This window comes from Hipposideros armiger, unplaced genomic scaffold (genome assembly GCF_001890085.2).
Source record: "Hipposideros armiger isolate ML-2016 unplaced genomic scaffold, ASM189008v1 scaffold_1, whole genome shotgun sequence".
Lineage (NCBI taxonomy): Eukaryota > Metazoa > Chordata > Mammalia > Chiroptera > Hipposideridae > Hipposideros > Hipposideros armiger.
Window position 1 is genome coordinate 4,973,645 of NW_017731351.1, and position 20,284 is coordinate 4,993,928.

The 20,284-nt window shown below is 35.8% G+C and overlaps 1 protein-coding gene across 1 annotated transcript in view; it reads left to right on the forward strand.

Moving 5' to 3' along the window:
• Positions 1–20,284, forward strand: part of ANKRD50 (ankyrin repeat domain 50) — a 37,787-nt gene that overhangs the window by 9,736 nt on the left and 7,767 nt on the right. Inside the window, exon 3 of the mRNA XM_019665798.1 lies at positions 12,182–12,411. Within this exon, the coding sequence (XP_019521343.1) occupies positions 12,182–12,411 (230 nt within the window). The remainder of the gene's footprint in view (positions 1–12,181; positions 12,412–20,284) is intronic.

The following is a 20,284-nucleotide window of genomic DNA, read 5'->3' on the forward strand; positions in this document are numbered from 1 at the left end:
TTGTTATCAGGACTGTTGTCCCTCTTCACAAAGCAGCTGGAGAACCAGATCATGTTACCTCCCAAGATTGGAACCTGCCCGTGGCTTCCCACTACCGTTAGCATGAAATCTAAGCTTGCGTTGTCCAGCACCTGCCTAGCCTTTGACCTCAGCCTGTCCTGCTTTCATCCTTGTTCACTGATCTTCACACTCACTGCTCTTAGTATATTCTGAAACAGGTCCAGTTCTGGCCAGCAGGGCTTTGTACGGCTACTTGCTCTGGTATCACTTAGGTCTACCAGTTTAATGTCACCTCCTCAGAGCCTTTCCACTGAGTCTTTAAAAGTCTCCCTGCCCAGTCATTTTCTTAAATCACATCATCTCACTTTATTTTCTTTATTTCTTAATTTTCAGTGTCTTTCATGATCTGGAATCTTTTTTTTTTTGCATTTGTTTACTTTGACTTCCTTCCTCTTTACTGGAATGAACACAGTACTTGCCTATCTTGTGCCCTTTGTATCTCTAGGGCTTAGAGTATAGTAGAGACTCAGTAACTATTTCTTGAATTAATCTATGACTATATTTTAATTTAAAACATAATTTGTCAATTTACAACTTGTATTTTATTAGTTAAAATTCATATTCACTTAGAAAGGAGAAAAAACTTTTGCAACTTAAATCTCTGTTAAAATGTTTATTAAATTGCTACTTTTAGAGACAGAAGCAGCTTGCAAACCCATAGACTTCACAGGAATTGAAACAGAAAAAACAGTGGCACCAAAGGGGAAGAGATGGTTGTAGAAAAGAAAACTTGTGGAGGATATGATAGATTATACCTACCCTACCCCCAAAATGTTTCAGTTATACAGGAAAGTAAATAAATTAGGAAAACAATTATGCACGTACCTACTCATTTTGCCACATTTGCTTTAAATCTGGGTTTTCTGTTTTGTTTTAAAGAAGAATAATCCAGAGGCTTGCCGAGTGGCTCAACTGGTTAAGAGCTCGCTCAAGAGCACGAGCTCTGAGCAATAGGGTCAGCAGTTCGATTCCCGGCCCAAGCTGAGCTGCCAACAGGTGGCAGGATGGCTCAGTTTAAAAAAAAAAAAAAAAGAAAAGACTCCACATCGGAAGCCCCCTAGGTATCTCTTCCTAATTCTGACCTACTCACAACCCATAGGTGACCCCTCCGATGAATTTATATCTATCTATGTTGTTTGGTATATACAGTTTGACTACATAGGGAGACACATATGTTTACACACATACTTGTGATGTGCTCCAGTTTTGTACATTTTTTATTCCATATGAGTTCTCAAACTTTTTTTATTATAAGTCCTATTTACACTCTTAAAAATTATTTAGGACCTCAAAGAACTATTGTTTATGTGAGTGATACTATCAACATTTGCTTACTTGAAACTGATAAATTTCAAAAATATGTATTAATATATTTAATAAATCATTATATGTTAGCATAAAATTTTAATGAAAGTGTAACTGTATTGTCAAAAAGAACAACAAAGAAACACTTAAAAGAGTGGCATTGTTTTACATTTTTGCAAATCTTTTTAATATTAGCCTTAATAAAAGGCAGCTGGATTATCATATCTGCATCTGCATGCAGTCCTGGAAAACTCCACTGTATTCCTGAGGGAGAACGAGTGAAAAAGACAAATAATCTCTTAGATTTACTGTGATCCTGCAAGTGTCCAGAGTGTTGGAGGCTCCTAGGATTCCCCGGAACACACTTTGAAAACTACTGTTCTATATGAATGGCACTGTATGGCTAGCACTATAATGCAACGTTTTCTGAATAACTTTTTTATGTTTATCCATGTTGTTACTTGTGGATCTACGTGATTCCTTTTAACTACTATACAGTATATAATCATTCTTTATACTATAATTCACTTGTTGTTATGTTGATACTCATTTAAGGTGTGTTCAGAGTTTTAACTTTACAACAGTGTTGCTAAGAACATGTTGGGTACCCTCTGGGCATATTCTAGGAGTAGTGAAGAGTGATTTCAAGGTGCATACTTAGAAGTGATATTTTGGATTATGGGGTACGCATCTTCATCTTCAACTCTGAGACAGTACCAGGCTACCCTTTAAAACTGTATCAGCTTATACTCTTGTGGTAGCATGTGCTTGGATTTCCATGACTACCATTTGTTTTAAAATGTAAAAAATGAATATAGTCAAATATATCAATATTTTTTCTGTATGATTTACTTTGTGATTTGGCCTTTTTGGGTATTAATATTTAAAAACTTGTTTTCTACCTGACTTTTCTAGCAGCATCAGTTGAATGGCCCATCTTTCACTGTTCATTAGTAATACGATCACAGAGATGCATGCACACACACGCACATGTACACGCATGTATTTCTTAGTTCTCTCTCCCACTCTGGCTTACTCACTCATTCACTGATTTATCAAATAATCATATACATTGGCTACAAGGAGTGTACCAGGCGCCATTCCTAATACTGGAATATATTAATATTAGTAAAGAAAAATGGCGAATGTCATCTGTGTTTACTGAGCTTACATTGTGAGGGTTGGGGTGGGTGGTTGGTAGAAAAATTAAGTTAGGAAGACACTACGTAGCATATCACTTGGCAATAAGTGCTATGTGGAAAATCAAAGCAGAGTAAGGAGGACAGGTGTGAGGTGCTGGGTAGGTTGGGACAGAGGGGTTGCTATTTATATAGGGGATCTTAGGGTGCTCTGAAGGAAGTGTCCAACGAGCATTCCAGTCCTGCAGTGGGAGTGGACGGCATTATCCACGAAAAACAAGGGGGAGCCCGTGTGGCTTTAACAGAATGAGCAAGGGGGTGAGTAGTAGGAGACAGGTAGAGAAGTAGTGAGGAGCCATACAATGTGTGGGCTTGGAGGCTGTTGTAAGGACATGCACTTTTCTTTTACTTTGAGAACACTGGAAGCCATGGTCTTTTAAACAGAGCAGTAGCACCACCTGACTTAAGATTTTAAAGGCTAGTGTTGAGACCTGTGATGGTGAAGGTGGAAGCAAGGAATCCAGGAAGTAGCTAGTGCAGCAATCCAGGTGAGAGACTTGATGCTTGGACTTAGTTGAAGTGGTGGATGGAGGTAGTGAGAAATGTTGTTATCTGACTTTTTTTCTGTCTAATAATTTTTGATTGTATGTCAGACAGTGTGTAAGTGATTACAGAGTTCCCGATAATGTCTTTCATCAGAGAAGGTTTTTTTCCTTTCCTCAGTTGGGCAGATATGGTGAGGGGCTGAGGCAATTAGGGCTCAAGCTGGGCTGGGGCTCCTTTGTAGTCTTGGTAAGACTATTGGTTTATTTCTGTTATTTTGATGTGGTTCTTCTAAGCTTTCAATTCAGAGTTCCGAAAAGACTGTTGATAATTTGCTTCTTCCCCAACAAATATTTATATTTAGTTCATTACTTCCCGCGCTTTATAGCTTCAAATTCTCTAACCAGTCTCTTGAAGGAGATGGCTTTTGTGTTTGAAGCAAACACGTCCACTTTAGCAGAATTTTGTCTCCAACATACAGATGGGAGACTTCATGCAGGATTTTAGACTCATTTGGCCTAGTTCCCCAGCATTTAAAAACACAGCTGGAATTTAGCAAATGTACCTTATGGAAAAGCTGCCTCTTGTTTGGGATACTGCACGTGCACACACACACACACACACACACACACACGCGTGTGCGCGCGCGCGCGCACACACATGCATGCATGCTGCTGTCTGAGAGAGACATGGCTGACTTCTAAACGCCATGCTGGTTTTATTCCTTTGGTATTGTTCCCCAGGGTGAGCCAAGCCTGATTCTCAGTCCATACCTAAAATCAGCATGTGCCTCTCAAATCAGCAACTGACCCCTGAGAAGAAATTAACAGGTGTTTTTCCTTGCTTCTTTTGGAAGAACACCCACCCTCTGGAATTCTAATTCGTCTTGTTCTCTTGCTTCAGCAGCCTTCTCATGTCTTTAAAAATATAACTTTTGTAATTTGTCCCTTTTTCCTAGTTGATGGAGTATGAGTTTGGGCTGCTGCCACCTATTATCGATACATTTGATCTGGCAGCGGAAGTCCCAATGAGGAAGATTTCTCTTGTTTTGTACTGCGTTATTTGATTTCTACCTTTGCTTATTAAATGACTTCTTTGTAAATCAATTTTATGCTTTTTTTTATTTCTCTGAACATCACAAATACATTTCCTTTTAAATTCTTTGGCAGTTTTATAAATTACTGTCATTTGAATATGAACACATATTCTGATGGTTGAGTTTGCTGCTTTCTGTGTGAGCTTTAGGAGTTTATCATTTTTATCCACTGTCCTTTTGGACCCCCATCACCTGCTGTACCTCTTCGTTCTCCCTGCTCTAATTGCTACTATTACCTCCACACTCTTCACCCTCAGTGTGGTCTCAAATGACCGCTAATAATGAAGATACGCAGTTCCTACTCCAAAGTGATACTAGCAATTTTGTAGATTAAGTCACTGAGTCATGATCTTTTTTGGTTCAATTCCTGGGTCCATTTGAGGCTGGCTTTGTGTCTTTGTTGATGCTTCTTAAAAGCCATAGCCCTAGGTGGTGATCAGCAGTGCTTTTTCTTTCCTCCTTTCAATATTTAATAGGGAGAGCCCTGCTCAAGCCCCTAGTTCAAACAGTAAGTGAGTCCTGTGCTGGAGGAGGCCAGAGTCCCTTGATTTCCCCAGGCTGCTGTCACATGCTTTTTTGGCTAACTACAGTTTTAGGCTCACTCACAGTATTATGCTTCATTTCTGTTTCTTATACTTTGAAATGTTTACTTTGGATTGGTTACATTTTTCTTTTTGTTCACTTGTTCTATATTTCTCTGCCATATTTCAGCATAGGGAAGACAGTTCATGAAAGCATGAAGTTACTACAACATTTGGTCAAAAGGTCAGAGAGAAATTTTACCCTACATTTTGGCCAAACTTCTGACCTGATTTTATTTATAAATTATACTTACTAGACTATAAAAAATTAATACACAATATTTGATTCCTGATTAGAGATAGTGATTTTTTTCTTTACGCCCTATTCCATATGCTTTAATTTATTGGATGGGTAATTTTTGTACCTAAGAAAAAAAAATAGGGAAACCACCTAAGTGTCCATAGAAAATTGAATAAAGAAACTGAGATATATGCATACAGTGGAATACTATTCAGCCATAAAAAGATGGAAAATTCTGCCGTTTTTGACATGTATGGACCTAGAGGGTATTATGCTAAGTGAAACAATTCAGACAAAAAAAGACAAATATCATATAATCTCATGTATATGTGGAATCTGAAACAAACTCCTCGAAACAGAGAGATTAGATTTGTGGTTGCTTTGATGTTAAATTTCTACCAGATAGTGGTAAGATTTCAGACTCTAGAATCCAAAGTGGGTAATCTGGTAATGTTACATATAATTTAATTCTAAAAGTTCCTTAAATATACAGGTAGGTGATAATGAATATAGAAAATAACTGATATGTAAATTGAAAAGCCTTAATTCTAAGAGTATTTTTTTGGTCAATAACCATTCATAATTCTGCATGGTATAATGCAGTAACTGAAAAGAATAAAACACATGGGAGCAAACTTTATGTATTGAAAAGGAATATGATATATCACAAAAAATAAAATACAAATCTCAATTTAGTGAATTCAGGAGCCATAAATAATTTAACCCTTGACATTAATCATATAATAATGTCAGCAACATTATTAAGAACACCTACCATCTACTAATTTTCTGGAATTTCAGTGTTGAGACAAGTGACTTTTACAGAATCTGTAGCAAACACATACGAATGTTTAATACTCTCAGGAAAGTAAAATTTGAAAAGTAGCATATTCACTTAGAAGACCTTAAAATATATAATTTTGTTTCTTCCATGAAAATGTTTTCAGATAACTTACATACTAAAAAATTAGCCACTTGCCTGACTTAGGTTATTCTAAGAACTTTTCTTGTTTAAATATATCTTATATATCACTTTTTGATATTTTCAGAAGCAGTTTAGCATAATTAAGAACTCTGAAACATATCAAATTCTGTTCCCACTTCTGCCACTTACTATTTGCTTCACTTTGCAAGCTGCTTAATCTGTGAAATGGAAATAATAGCATCTATGTTACAGGATTGTTGTGAGGGATAAACAGGTAAGCCCATAGCGATCACTTAGCATAGTGCTTCATACTTAGTAAGCACTCAGGAAGTGTTAGGATAATTATGTTTATATACCAATTTTATATTTTAAATGCTTGATTTCCTAAAGAGAAAATAAATTATCATACATTATACCTATATTTGATTTAGAAGACAAATGCATTATATCCTGCTAACTAATCCTATACCATCAGAAAGCCAAACTGCTTTAACATATCTAACAGTTCAGTCATTTTCAGACCTGTCTTTTGGTGTCTGATTTTTGAGTATTTAGTACTTGAGAATTTTGGCTTGTTACTATCTTCTAGAAGCAAAACAACTTGAATTAGTATACTGTTTTCAAGTAGATGGGAATCAGTAATTTTGATTGCTCTTGCATTGAAGGTTTATGCATAAAATTGCTGTAAACATTCATGTACAGATTTTTGAGTAGCCATAAATTTTCAATTCAGTTACGTAAACATCTAAAAGTAAGATTTCTGGTCATATAGTAGTACATTTAACTTTCTTATGTATTTTTATTTTTTAATTAGTTTCAGGTGCACAAAACAATGTAATAGATATTTACACCCCTCACAAAGTTATAACCCCCCCATCTTCTACCCCCTCTGACATATAGAGCTGTTACTATACCATTGACTGTCTTCCCTATGCTGTACTCCACATCCCGTGACTATATATATTTATTTATTTATAGTTGACATGCAATGCTATTCAACTTCAGCTCCAGGTGTATAGCACAGTGGTCAGGCATCTACACAGTCTATGAAGTGTTCTCCCTAGTAAGTCCAGTGCCCATTTGGCACCCTGCATCATCTTTAAAACATTATTGATTATATCCCCATACTGTATGTCACATCCCCATGACTATATTATGACTACTAATTTTTACTTTCTAATTCCTTCCCCTTCTCCCCCATCCCCAATCCCCTCCCATCTAGCAACCATAGTTTGTTCTCTGTATCTATGAGTCTGTTTCTGTTTAGTTTGCTCCTTTATTCTGTTCTTTAGATTCCACATAAAAGTGAGATCATATGGCATTTGTCTTTCTTTTTTTTTTTTTAAGATTTTTTTTTTATTGGGGAATTGGGGGGATGGGAACAGTGCTGGGGAGTTGGGGAAGGGGAACAGACAAGTTGCTGTTGTTTTGTTCTTCAATCTAGTTGTGGAGAATGTTGCTTCACTGGCCCAAGTTGGCACCATCATTGCGCTCTTCTCTGGCGAGGCAGATCAGTCGCCGGCTTCTGGACGGCCGCTCACTGCGGCTGCTGGCCGCTCACGCTGGCTGCTGGCCACACACGGTAGCCCATGGCAACCCACTGCCACAGGGACTGCAGCCCACGCCGTCGCCGGCGACTCATGGCAGCCCAGCTCCAGGTTGAGCTGTTGTTCAGCATCTTAGCTGTGGAGGGCAGTGTCACTGGCCCTCATATGTGGGATCCGAACCGGGGCCCTCTGGCATCCCAAGCGAGTTCTTAACCATCGCGCCACTCGGCCGGCCCCGGCATTTGTCTTTCTTAATCTGACTTATTTCACTTTGCATAATATTCTTTAGGTCCATCCATATTGTTGCAAATGGTAACATTTCATTCTCTAATTTTATGGCCGAGTAATACTTCATGGTATAAATGTACAACAGTTTATCAATCGTCTATTGGTGAGCATTTTGGTTGATTCCATATCTTGGCTACTGTGAAGAACACTGCAATAAACATAGGGGTGCATATATTTTTTTCAAATTAGTGTTTTGGATTCCTTTGGATAGATACCCAGAAGTAGAATAGCTGGGTCATAAGGTCGTTCCATTTTCAATTTTTTGAGATACCGCCATACTGATTTCCATAGTGGTTGTACCAATCTGCAATCCCACCAACAGTGCACGATGGTTCAATTTTCTCTACATCTCGCCAACACTTGTTGTTTGTTGATTTATTGATGCTAGCCATTCTGACAGAAGTGGGATGATATCTCATTGTGGTTTTTATTTGCATTTCTCTAATGATTAGTGAGGTTGAGCATTTTTTCATATGTCTGTTGGCCATCTGTATGTCCTCTTTAGAGAAATGTCTCTTCATGTCCTCTGCCCATTTTTTAATTGGGTTGTTTGTTTTTTTGGTGTTGAGTTGAATGAGTTTTTCTAAATAAATTTTGGATCTTAACTGTTACCTTATCAGATGTATCATTGGCAAATATCTTCTCTCATTCAGTAGGTTGCCTTTTTCCTTTATTGATGGTTTCATTTGCAGTGAAAAAACTTTAGTTTGATGTAATCCCACATGTTAATTTTTTCTTATGCTTCCCTTGCCCAAGGAGGATATATCAGTAAAAATATTACTAAGGGTAATGTTTGCAAATTTAGTTCCTATATTTTCTTCTAGGAGTTTTATGATTTCAGGCCTTACATTTAAGCCTTTAATCCATTTTGAATTTATTCTTGTATATGTCATAAGAAGTTGGTCCAGTTTCATTTTTTTTTTGCATGTATCTGTCCAGTTTTCCCAGTGCCATTTATTAAATAGACTATCTTTACCCCACTTTAAATTATTGCTTCCACTGGCATAGATTAAATGACCATCTAGACAGGGATTTATTTCTGGGCTCTCTAGTATTCCATTTCATTGATTTATGTGTCTGTTTTTATGCCAATACCATGCTGTTTTGATTACTATAAACTTGTAGTATGATTTGATGTCAGGTAACATGATACCTCCCATTTGTTCTTACTTCTCAAGATTGCCATGGCTATTCGGGGTCTTTTATGATTCCATATAAATTTTAAGATTATTTGTTCTAGTTCTGTGGAAAATGTCATTGGTAGTTTGATAGGGATTGCGCTGAATCTATATATTGCTTTAGGTAGTATGGACATTTTAATTATATTAATTCTTCCTATCCATGAGCATGGTATGTTTCCATTTATTTGTATCTTCTTTAATTTCTCTCTTCAATGTCTTATAATTTTCTGAGTACAGGTCTTTTACTTCCTTGGTTAAATTTATTCCTAAATACTTTATTGTTTTTGAAGCAATTGTAAATGGGATTGTTTTCTTAATTTCTCCTTCTCATAACTTGCTACTTTACTAAATTTATCAGTTCTAGTAAGTTTTTTGTGGAATCTTTAACATTCTCTATATATAGTATCATGTCATCTGCATATAATGACAATTTTACTTCCTCCTTTCCAATTTGGATGCCTTTTCTTTCTTTTTCTTGTCTGACTGCTGCAGCTAGGACTTCCAGTACTATGTTGATTAAAAGTGGTGGTGAAAGTGAGCATCCTTGTCTTGATCCTGATCTTAAGGGAAATACTTTTAGCTTTTCCTCATAGATTGTGATGTTAGCTGTGGGATTATCATATACGATCTTTATTATGTTGAAGTATAATCCCTTCATTCCCATTTACTAAGAGTTTTTATTATAAATTGATGTTGGATTTTGTCAGATGCTTTTTCTGCATCTATTGATATGACCATATGATTTTTATTTTTTCATTTTGTTAATATGGTGTATCACATTAATTGACTTGTGGATATTGAACCATCCTTGCATACCAGGAATGAATCCCACTTGATTGTGGTGTACAGTCTTTTTAATGTATTGCTGGATTTGGTTTGCAAAATGTTTTGTTGAGGATTTTTGCTTCTATGTTCATTAGGGATATCGGTCTTAGTTTTCTTTTTTTGTAATGTCTTTTTCTGATTTTGGGATCAGGGTAATAGTGGTCTCATAAAATGAGCTTGGGAGCCTTCCCTCCTTCTGGATTTTTTGGAATAGTTTGAGAATAGGTGACAATTCTTTTTTGAATGTTTGGTAAAATTCACTTGTGAAGCCATCCAGTCCAGGATTTTTGTTTGTTTGGAGCTTGTTGGTTACTGGTTCAATTTCATTGGTAGTAATCAGTCTGTTCAGATTTTCTGTTTCTTCTTGATTCAGCCTTGGAAGATTGTATGCTTCTAGGAATTTATCCATCTCTTCCAGATTGTCTAATTTGTTGGCGTATAGTTGCTCATAGTATTTTCTTAAAATTTTTTGTATTTCTTTCGTGTCTAGTGTCACTTCTCCTTTTTCATTTCTGATTTTATTAACTTGAGTCCTCTCTTTTTCTAGATGAGTCAGCTAAAGGTTTGTCAATTTTATCTTTTCAAAGAAGCAGCTCTTGGTTTCATTGATTTTTTTTTTGTATTTTTTTTTTTGGTCTCTAGTTTGTTTATTTCCACTCTGATCTTTATTATTTCCTTTCTTATACTCCCTTTGGGCCTATTTTGCTGTTCTTTTTCCAGTTCCCTGAGGTGTAAAGATAGGCTGTTGATTTGAGATTTTTCTTGTTTCTTTAGGTAGGCCTACACTGCTATGAATTTCCCTCTTAGGACTGCTTTTGCTGTATCTCTTAGATTTTGGGTCCATTTAACTTTTTAGGAGAGTGCAAATCTTTTCCAAAGTGGCTGTACCTTTTTGGAAATGGCTGTATCATTGCTCTGCATCAGTGCCAGCACTTGATATTTTCAATGTTTCATTTACTTCGGCAATTCTAATAGGTGTCTAGTTGTATCTTCCTGTGGTTTTAATTTGCATTTACCTAAAGAGTTAATTACATGATGAAAGAAGGAAAGCACATACCAGGCAGAGGAAACTGTAAAGGAAAAAGGTCCTTGTATAACTGTATCTAATGAAAGTCACTGAAAGTAGGAAAAAGGCTACTGTGGCTGGAATATCATTTTGAAAAGGGTACCCTGGCTGCAGTAGGAACTCTGGAGGGGAGTGCTGGGGAGGCATGGAATTATTATGGTGGCCCAGGTGAAAGAGATAATGGTAGTTTGGATTAGGGTAATGATGTTATAGACCAGCGGTTCTCCATCTTTCACAGGGGTCGCCTAAGACCGTGGAAAAACACATATTTTCGATGGTCTCAGGAACCAAGACACCGCTCCTCTATCCGTCTCCAGACCCACATGCCGATACGCCCACATACAAGTACCCGGCGACCCCTGTGAAAGGGTTGTTCGACCCCCAAAGGGGTCGCAACCCACAGGTTGAGAACTGCTGTTATAGACTGAGGTGGGCTGGAGAGATTTTTATAAAGAAATTTCATAGGACATAATGAATTGGATCTTGGTTGCTGTGAGGTTGAAAGATTAAGAAGAGAGTTGTAGAAGAATTATCTGTAAATTTCTGGCATTCTTAACTAGATGGATTATGTCCTCTTCACTATTGTATGTTTCAGCACCTCACTCAGCACATGGCACACATTAAGCAAATATTTGTTGAAAATGAATAAGCATAGTTATGAAAAAGTTATATTCAACTGTAATATAGTGGGTTGTCAGGAAAGACATGACGTATTGTTTCTATGTTTTTCGTTGCGCAAATGCGTCATGACTTTTCTGACAACCCAATAAAATATATGAGTAGGGAATATATTCAGTGGAATTAAACCTGGTAATTTGTTCTTTACATTGAAATTTGAAAATACATCAAATGCGCCCTAGACTATAGTTTATTTTTGCAATCTTTCCAAATAAAATTTCTGTGGCAAGCTGGCATATGGTATAGTCATTTTGTAAGAGAAATTATAAAATGTATACTTCTAACTTCTATAGAATCCTTGATATTTTTCTTATTAAAGTGGTCCCCGAATTTGTTTTTCCCCCTTTGAAACACATTTTAGCATTGTTATACACAATGCAAGCTTTTTATCGATTCAAAAAATTAGGAAAAGAATACTGAAATCTGGTTTCCTCAACTTCCTGCTGCTCTTCTCCTTAATTTTACTGAATTGCTAATACACACAAACTCATACTCTTTATTGTGGTAAACGTCATTGGAACTGCAAACTACTTTGGATCAGCATTCTCCTTAAAGTAAGGAATTGAAACCTGTCCAATATTTTTATTCTAAACACTTAATTCATGTCTTAAAACATATTTATAACTAGTAATACTAATGTCTGGATGCTGAACGTTAACATCACAGCCAATAACACTCCCACTGCTTGTATGGGTGTGTCTTACAGGTGTGTCCTGCTGCCTCTTTTGGGAATGAAGCCTCCCCAGCAAAGCCTGTACCTGCTTGTGGACTCTGTTGATGAAGGCTGCAGCATCACTGACGGGGAACAGACGTCCACCAGCCTATCTGGGACTGTGGCAGAGCTGCTAGCTGGTCACCATGAGTTCTTTCCCCCGTGGCTACTGCTTCTCTGTTCTGCCCGAAAACAGAGCAAGGCTGTTACTAAAATGTTTACCGGTAAGCGCGATTACTTACTGCCATCCTCAAATGGTTTTCCTTGAACGAGTATGTGTTTCTTTCTTAGTGGAAAGTGTGCCACTGAGAATCTGGTTGTTGCTTCTGCTCTTTCTAGCAGCTATTCTCAACTGTACCTTTTTAAAAATTGTATTAAAAATAAGCCATAGAATGTTTTTAAGATCCTTTAACATTACCTTTTTCAAGATTCTGTTCCTACTTCCTGAGTGAAGGTTAGGAGCCTTTCATGCCATATCAGCAGCTGTGTATCCATCTGTAGGGCTGCACTTATGCTGTGTGGTATTTCTTCTAATTAGACTGAGCACCTTGAGAGCAGTGAATGTGCCTTTTGAAAAATCAGTAGCAGTTACCATGATGTTTTTCCTGGTGTGAGAGGAGAGACAGGGTAAACAGCCTTTTAGGATACCTCTAGAAATATATCCTTTTTTTAAAAACCTCCTCTGATGTGTGAGAAAACAATCTATATGACGTGAAACAGTACATGATCAGTTGTTTTTTCTATGTTTACTTTTTTTCTGACTTGACTGTTTTACCTTATCACAATAAAGTTGTGGTTACTCCTGTTAGATTAGGTAAAGCATTCTTTGTGCTTTGGGAATTAAAAGGAGTGTAAGACAAGGACCACTAACAGGCTTTGTACTGTAATTAGAGAGAAAATAATGAAGTTACTGGTTAAATAGCCATGTCACTCTTAAGTAGTTCTATACATTTGACAGTATGCTGAAACCTTGTTCATTTGGTGAAATGATTTCCTATAGCCAGCCTTACTCCCTCTATCAGGCTGTCTCTTTTCGATTTCCTTGCTACTAATGGCGGCACTTTTCATTTCCATGTATAGTATCCATTTTTGTTGTTTTTGATAAAAACTTAATTAATAAAAGTTTGGGGATTAAAACAGCAATAGCTAATACTTATGTGGTACTTACTAGTATGTCAGGCACAGACTTTGGTCTGTCATCTCTGTTCCTTTCTGTCTTTCATTCGAGGCAACCAGTGTCGTCAGTTTATTTTATAATATCCTTTCAAGTAATACTTATATTCTGTGTATTTTCATAGTTTAAATTAATGAAACACTGCATATCCCATCTTAGCTCGTGCCATTCACTGCCTGTGTGACCTTAAGCAACTTACATACACTGTCGGTGCCTCGGTTTCCTCATTTATACATTTATAAAATGGGGGTTGTACTTCCTTATAGCACATTGTGAGGTTAAAGGACAGACTACATGGGTAGCACTTAGAATAAGCCTCATACATTGTCAGCGCTTCATAAATGTTTCGTTGCTATTAGTAATCTTACCACCACACCCCCTTTTCTTAGAAAGCATTACTTGGAGCGCTATTCCTGTGACTGCTGACGACCACCGCTTCTGGGTTCTAGCTGCTACGTGCTGCTCCTTCCCGTGAAGAAACCTCCACCTTATTCCCCATTGTCCCATTCACGGCCACACTCGTACAGCTGCCCCATGGACATGCAGTGCACGGCTTCTTGTGCACACGTGCTAAAGGTTTACATCCTAAACCTAGACGCGGGGTTGCTGGGTCAGAGTGTGCACATTTTAAATATTAGTTAATTTTGCCAAATTGCCATCTAATGTGTTTGAAATAATTTATACTCCTACCAACAGATGAGATTCACTTTTCTCTGCATTCTCATCGGTTTGTTATTTTCAGACCTGCTTTTTTCTGCTTTAGGGTCTTGTGCTTGATGTCCCCTCTGGCTGGACTGCTGATCCCCTGAACTTCCTAGTGTCTTAGATCTCTGCTCAAATGTCACTTTCACACAGGGTTCTTCCATGTTTTTCTATTTCTGTTTTTGCCTCCTCAGCTACTTAATCACATGCTGTCTTTCTTTACATCTTGTTTTATTTTCTTCATATGTCTAATTATTATTTAAAATTTGTTTACATTTTTATATTTGTTTACTTGCCTGTCTCCTTCACCAGGATAGGAGGTTTCCTTGCCTTGTCCACTGCTCTGTCTCGCCAGCATCTAGAACAGCTTGGAACAAAGCTGTCATTTAGTTATGTGCAAATAAATGAATTTATAGTTTCTTTGAACCATGTCTTGGCAAAAAAAGTAATGAACTAAGAGGGAATCACAAGGAACTGAAATATGATCAGATTTTCTTACCCTGCTCCTTCTCCTAAAATCTTGCTAATTATTAAAAATTCTGGGCTATATAGAAGCATTTGACTATATCTCTGTTGACTTGGAATTTGGGGGTAAACATTAAAGAATATTACTAAAGCTATTAATACATATTATCAAGTTGCTTTCTAGAAAGGTATATATTACATTATATTTCTACCTGAGAGTGTTGGTTCTCTGAACCACCACAGTATTGAATTATATCTTTTAAAAAAATATTTGCAAGTTTGGTATGTAAAAAAAATGGTATCATTTTCATTTATACTTCTTTACTATTGAATTCTTTACCCCCTATGCTTATTTTATAAGTTTGTCTGTTTTTTTTCTGTGATTTATTATTTTCTCACCTTTACATATGTTTCCTTCAGGAAGTTAGTGGTATTCGTATTGATTATTAACAGGGCTTTTATTTCACATTCTTTTATTTTTTGCAACTATTTCCTTCAGCTTTTAAAATTGTAATAAAGTAGTCCAGTTTCACTTTCTGCAGTTTCAGTTTCCCACGGTAAACTGTGGTCCAGAAGTATTAAAGGAAAACTTCCAGAAATAAACAATACATGAGTTTTAAATTGTGAGCTATTCTAAGTAGCGTGATGCGCTCTCTACAATCCCTCTCCATTCTGCCCAGGACGTGAATCATTCCTTTGTCCAGCATATCCACGCTGTATCCCACTACCTGCCCATTAGTCGCTTAGTAGCCTCTTGGTTATCAGACCGACTGTCCTGGTATTGGATTGCTTGCATTCTGGTAACCCTTATAGTAACCTAATGCTACGTCACAATGCCTACGTCATTCACCCTACTTCATCTCATCAGGTAGGCACTGTATCATCTCATCATCACAGGAAGAAGGGTGAGTGCAGTACAGTGAGACATTTTGAGACAGAGAGACGACATTCACATAACTTATTACAGTATATTATATAATTGTACTATTTTATTAGTTATTGTTGATAATCTTTCTGTGCCTAATTTATAAATTAAAGTTTATCATAGATATCTATGTGTAGGAAAAAACGGTACATGTCGTATATAGGGTTCAGTACTATCCATGGTATCAGGCATCTGCTGGGGGTCTTGGAACTTATCCCCCCATGGATAAAAGGGGAGTTACTGTAATTCTTTTGAAGTCTATTAAAGGTAATCTAATGTATTGTCTTTACTAGGATTTACCAAACCACAATTTACTTTCAGCACTATTTATTGACTCTTTTTACCATTGGTTGGCAATGCTTCTTTTATCGTACATTAAGTTTAGGTATGGATGCATATATGTATGTCAGTGTGTTGTTGATGTATTTCTAAACTGTTGGCATTTTTGTACAAATGCCATATTGGTTTAATATTTTTAATTTGCAGGTACAGTTACTTCTCAGATCTCTTTGCCCTCGATGCCATTATTCTAAATTATATATTTTTACTGTTAAACTCCAGATTGAGTTTAACAGTATATTTTTTAAAACTGTAACTACCAGTTATATAAACCCTCAAAAAATAATAATAGAATTTGGTTTAAAGTTTTATTTTAATTTAGGAAGAGTTTGATATTTAAAATATCCTTTCTTTCCATCTATGAACATAGTTTATTTTTTTTATTTATTCATCTTTTTTCTTAGAGTTTTCAGTTTTCTTATAAATGTCCTGAACATCGCTTCCTACATTTTGCTAATGTTTTACATTGAAATATATAGGTTTTGATTTAAGACCTATGCCTTTAAAATTAAAACTGGCAGGTGCATGACCATGAGGCGGTAACATTAAGATTTTCACTATGTCTAAATCAGTTTACCTACTCATATCAGAGCATACAACATTTTGGAAAGAGAATTTCTCTCTTTCCCCATTTATATACGATATTGACCAGCAGCATTTTCATTAACAGTTAGGGATTATTTGCATGAAAATCCATTTGGCATGTAAGCAAAATTTTTACTATAAATGCAGGTATTATCACAGGGTAATAGCTATCAACACTTGTTATGGGACCTTAAAGAGCAACCCATATCAAAGATTTTTGAAGATTTTTATACATATTTATTTTATCTGATTATAAAATAATAGCTCCATGTAAATAATGTTTTAAATGACAGCATACTCAAATAGTACAACATTCAGAGATAAAGTAATAATTAACCAACCACTCTTGAACACTTTGGGTTAAATTCAGTATATATGTTATCCTACCTAGTTGAGATCATACTTTATATCCATTCAAAATCCTGCTTTGTAAATTTAACATTTATAAGCCATTCAGTGTCATTATATTGTCTTTTAATAACTATTTTAATGGATACAGTTTGTTAGTACATCTATCAACATGCCGGGATTCACTTAACTTCTTACCCTTGAGCTTTTAGGTTTTATTTTTCTATTCCCCATCCCCACAGGTTCTTAAGGATAATAAATAATTGCAGTGAGCATCAGTTTATAAATATGGAACAGGTCCTATCATTCTATCACTCCACTGTCACCAGCACTGAATACTCTCATATCCTGAGAAATGTTTTAAGTAAGAATACAACAACTGCTGCAACAGAGAAGTAGTCTGACCGACATTTTAGTAAATCATGTTTATGCCCCTAAAATTTGGGGGCATTTTTTAGACTTATACTTTTTTTAAAAGTGTTTTGATGGTAGTGCATTAAATTGTGCATGTTCATAAGAAGGGAACTACATGTATGATGGTAAGAAGTTGCAATGTTAAAAAAAAGCAGTTATTTTCAGTAACTGTAAGTCAAGATATTCAAATTGTTGATTAATAGATATTCTCAGTTCTATATTAATGAACAGATAACTATCATTAATGATGAACACTATAACTGATTCTACCTAAATTCATATTACTAAGTATATTTAGATTTGGGAGAGCTTTATTTTTTCATTGCAAACATTTTATATCTATACTTTATGAAATTTCTCTGCTTTTTTCCAGAATCAATCCCATCTCTACTCTCTACCCCTCACTCCACTATGAAGTACTTGCATTTTCTTTCACCACTTTTTATGCCCATTCCTATCTTAATGAAAAGAGCAAACTTCGAAGTCAAAACAGTCAAAATCCTGGATCTGTGATTTACCAGCTGCACTGCTTTGGGCAGTTAACCTGACCTCTCTGAGCTTTAGCTTCTTCATTTTTATAAGTAGGGCAACTTATCTCACAGGCTTGACATCAAAAGGAGTTGGTATGATATGTACTTGAAGTGCTGCTTTAAAACTAGTTGCCTTTAAAAAATTGTTGATTGCTTTTATTTTTTTCTCAGGAACTGAACTTGTTACTATGGAGATGTAGCTTATATTCTATCCTAATTATCTGGTTTCAATCGTGATATCTTAGTTAAGTAGGTTTAAATTTTAGATATTTATTCATAATAGGTAATATGATCTTTCATGTAAATCAATCAGCTACAAGATCACTTTGGAAACTTTAAAATACTGTATAAAATAAGATAGTTTTGTTTTGTTTTGTTTTTTGTTATTTTTCTTTTTAAATTTTATTGGGGAATAGTGTTTTTTTCCAGGACCCATCAGCTCCAAGTCAAATAGTCGTTTTAATTTAGTTGTGGAGGATGCTGTTCTTTGGCCCATGTGGGATCGAACCGGCAACTTTGGTGTTGTGAGACTGCACTCTATCTAACCACCTGAGCTAACCAGCCCGCCCCAAGATAGTTATTATTTTTTAAACTGCTTTTTATTAGCAGCATGCCAGGTATTTTCCAACTTACTTTAATGAGTTTATAAAGCCAAGACCAAATAAACCCACAGAAAATGACTTGGAGGAAAGTTACCTCATGGCATTGGTAAATGTAGTTTGTTATAAATTTCTAGGCATGTTTTAAACTCTCTTTAGATCAAGAGTATCTTTTTCATAATTAAAGTTTATCTTTTGAAATTCTGTTGAAAACAATCTATTATATGTATAATTAATCAACTATGTATGTATACATTTATATATACATTTACAGTTATATATTTGCAGGTTCCATTTTTTTATATAGATTTAGAGTTTTCCAAATTTGTTATTTCTTCATGTGTCATTCTTGGTAGGTTGTGTTTTCAATAAATTTATCCATTTCATGTAAGTACTTCAAGCTTAGTATCACAGAATTGAATTTATCAGCTTTCTCTCCAAACCTGTTATTTATCCTTCAGTGATCTATTTTTCCATCCTGTTCCATCAAGCCACAAATTAATGTCAACTGTGACTCCTCCTCTCTTTCCTTCTCCATACCTGCTAAGCCCTGTGCAATGCAATCTAGATCTTACTAATAATTCCCAAATTTGTATTTTATTTTTATCTTTGCTGCTGTAGTCGTTCAGGCCCTTAGTAATTCTTATCTAGATTTGTTCACAGCCTATTTACAAGGTAGCCTCAGTCAGAGAAAGACAAATACCATATAATCTCACTTATATGCGGAATATAAAGAACTGAATAAATAAGCAAAGTAAACAGAAATAGTCTCAGAGATATAGAGGAAAAACTGATGGTTGCTTGATGGGAGGGGGTGGGGATGAAGGGGAAGGGATTAGAAAGCACCAATTGGTAACTACAAGGTAGTCACAGGGATAGAAAAGACAGTTTGGAGAATATAATCAATAATGTTGTAAAGATTTTGTAGGGTGTCAGATGGGAACATATCTTGTTAGGGAGACCACTTCATGGACGGTGTACATGTTTGACCACTGCACTGTACACCTGAAGCTGCAGCTGAATAATATTGCATGTCCACTACAATTGTGGTGTGTGTACGTGTGTGTGTATATATGTGTGCATATATATATATATATATATATATATATGTATGTATATATATATATATATATATATATAGTCATGGTATATGGAGTATAGTATAGGGAATAGAGTCAATGGAATTGTAATACATATATACAGCATCAGAGGGGCAACAGATTGGGGGAGGAGGGTCATCACTTTGTGAGGGGTGAAATGTCTGCCTATTACATTGTTTTGTACACCTGAAACTAATAAATAAAAAAGACGAAAGCCAGGTAGCCTTTAGCTTTGACTCACTCCAGCTCTTCCTCTTCAGTGATGTTAGAACGGTCTCTCAAGATGCAAATCTGGTCAGGTTATCCCATGGTCAAAACTCCTCACTGACTTCATCACAAAAGTCTCATCTACCTGACATATAGTAGATAGGTGACATAAAAGAGTATTTTACTCAGTATTAATTGATCATCACTAATCTTTGCTGAATTTCTAGATTTATGTCTCTTATGAAAGTTCATTCACTCAGCAGTTTTTTCTTCTGTAAGATGAATACACACTTGTGTAATAAATGTGTGTCTATACATCAGGATATTATCTCCCTTCAGAAAATGAAATTATGGCTGTCTTTAAACAACTTAAAAATGAGTTTCACATAGCTATAACTAATATGTTTTTATGTTGGTTTGAAATTTACTAAGGTGCATTATTTTGAAAGTGCTGAAGTTTTGTTAGCATAATTTGACCAAGTTGCATCTTAAGGTTCAAGCTATTTATTGACAGTCTTACATTTAATTCTATTAATTTGCTAACATGTAAAGTAATGTTATTTTAAGGCAGTGAAGGTGATATTCTAATTACATATAAATATTCAACACCCTAAATAAGGCTAGTTACATTTAGTTAATGTAGATGGAAATATATAAATTTTTCATATGAAAAAGTTGAGCTTGTGAAAGCAAACAAACCTTATTTGTT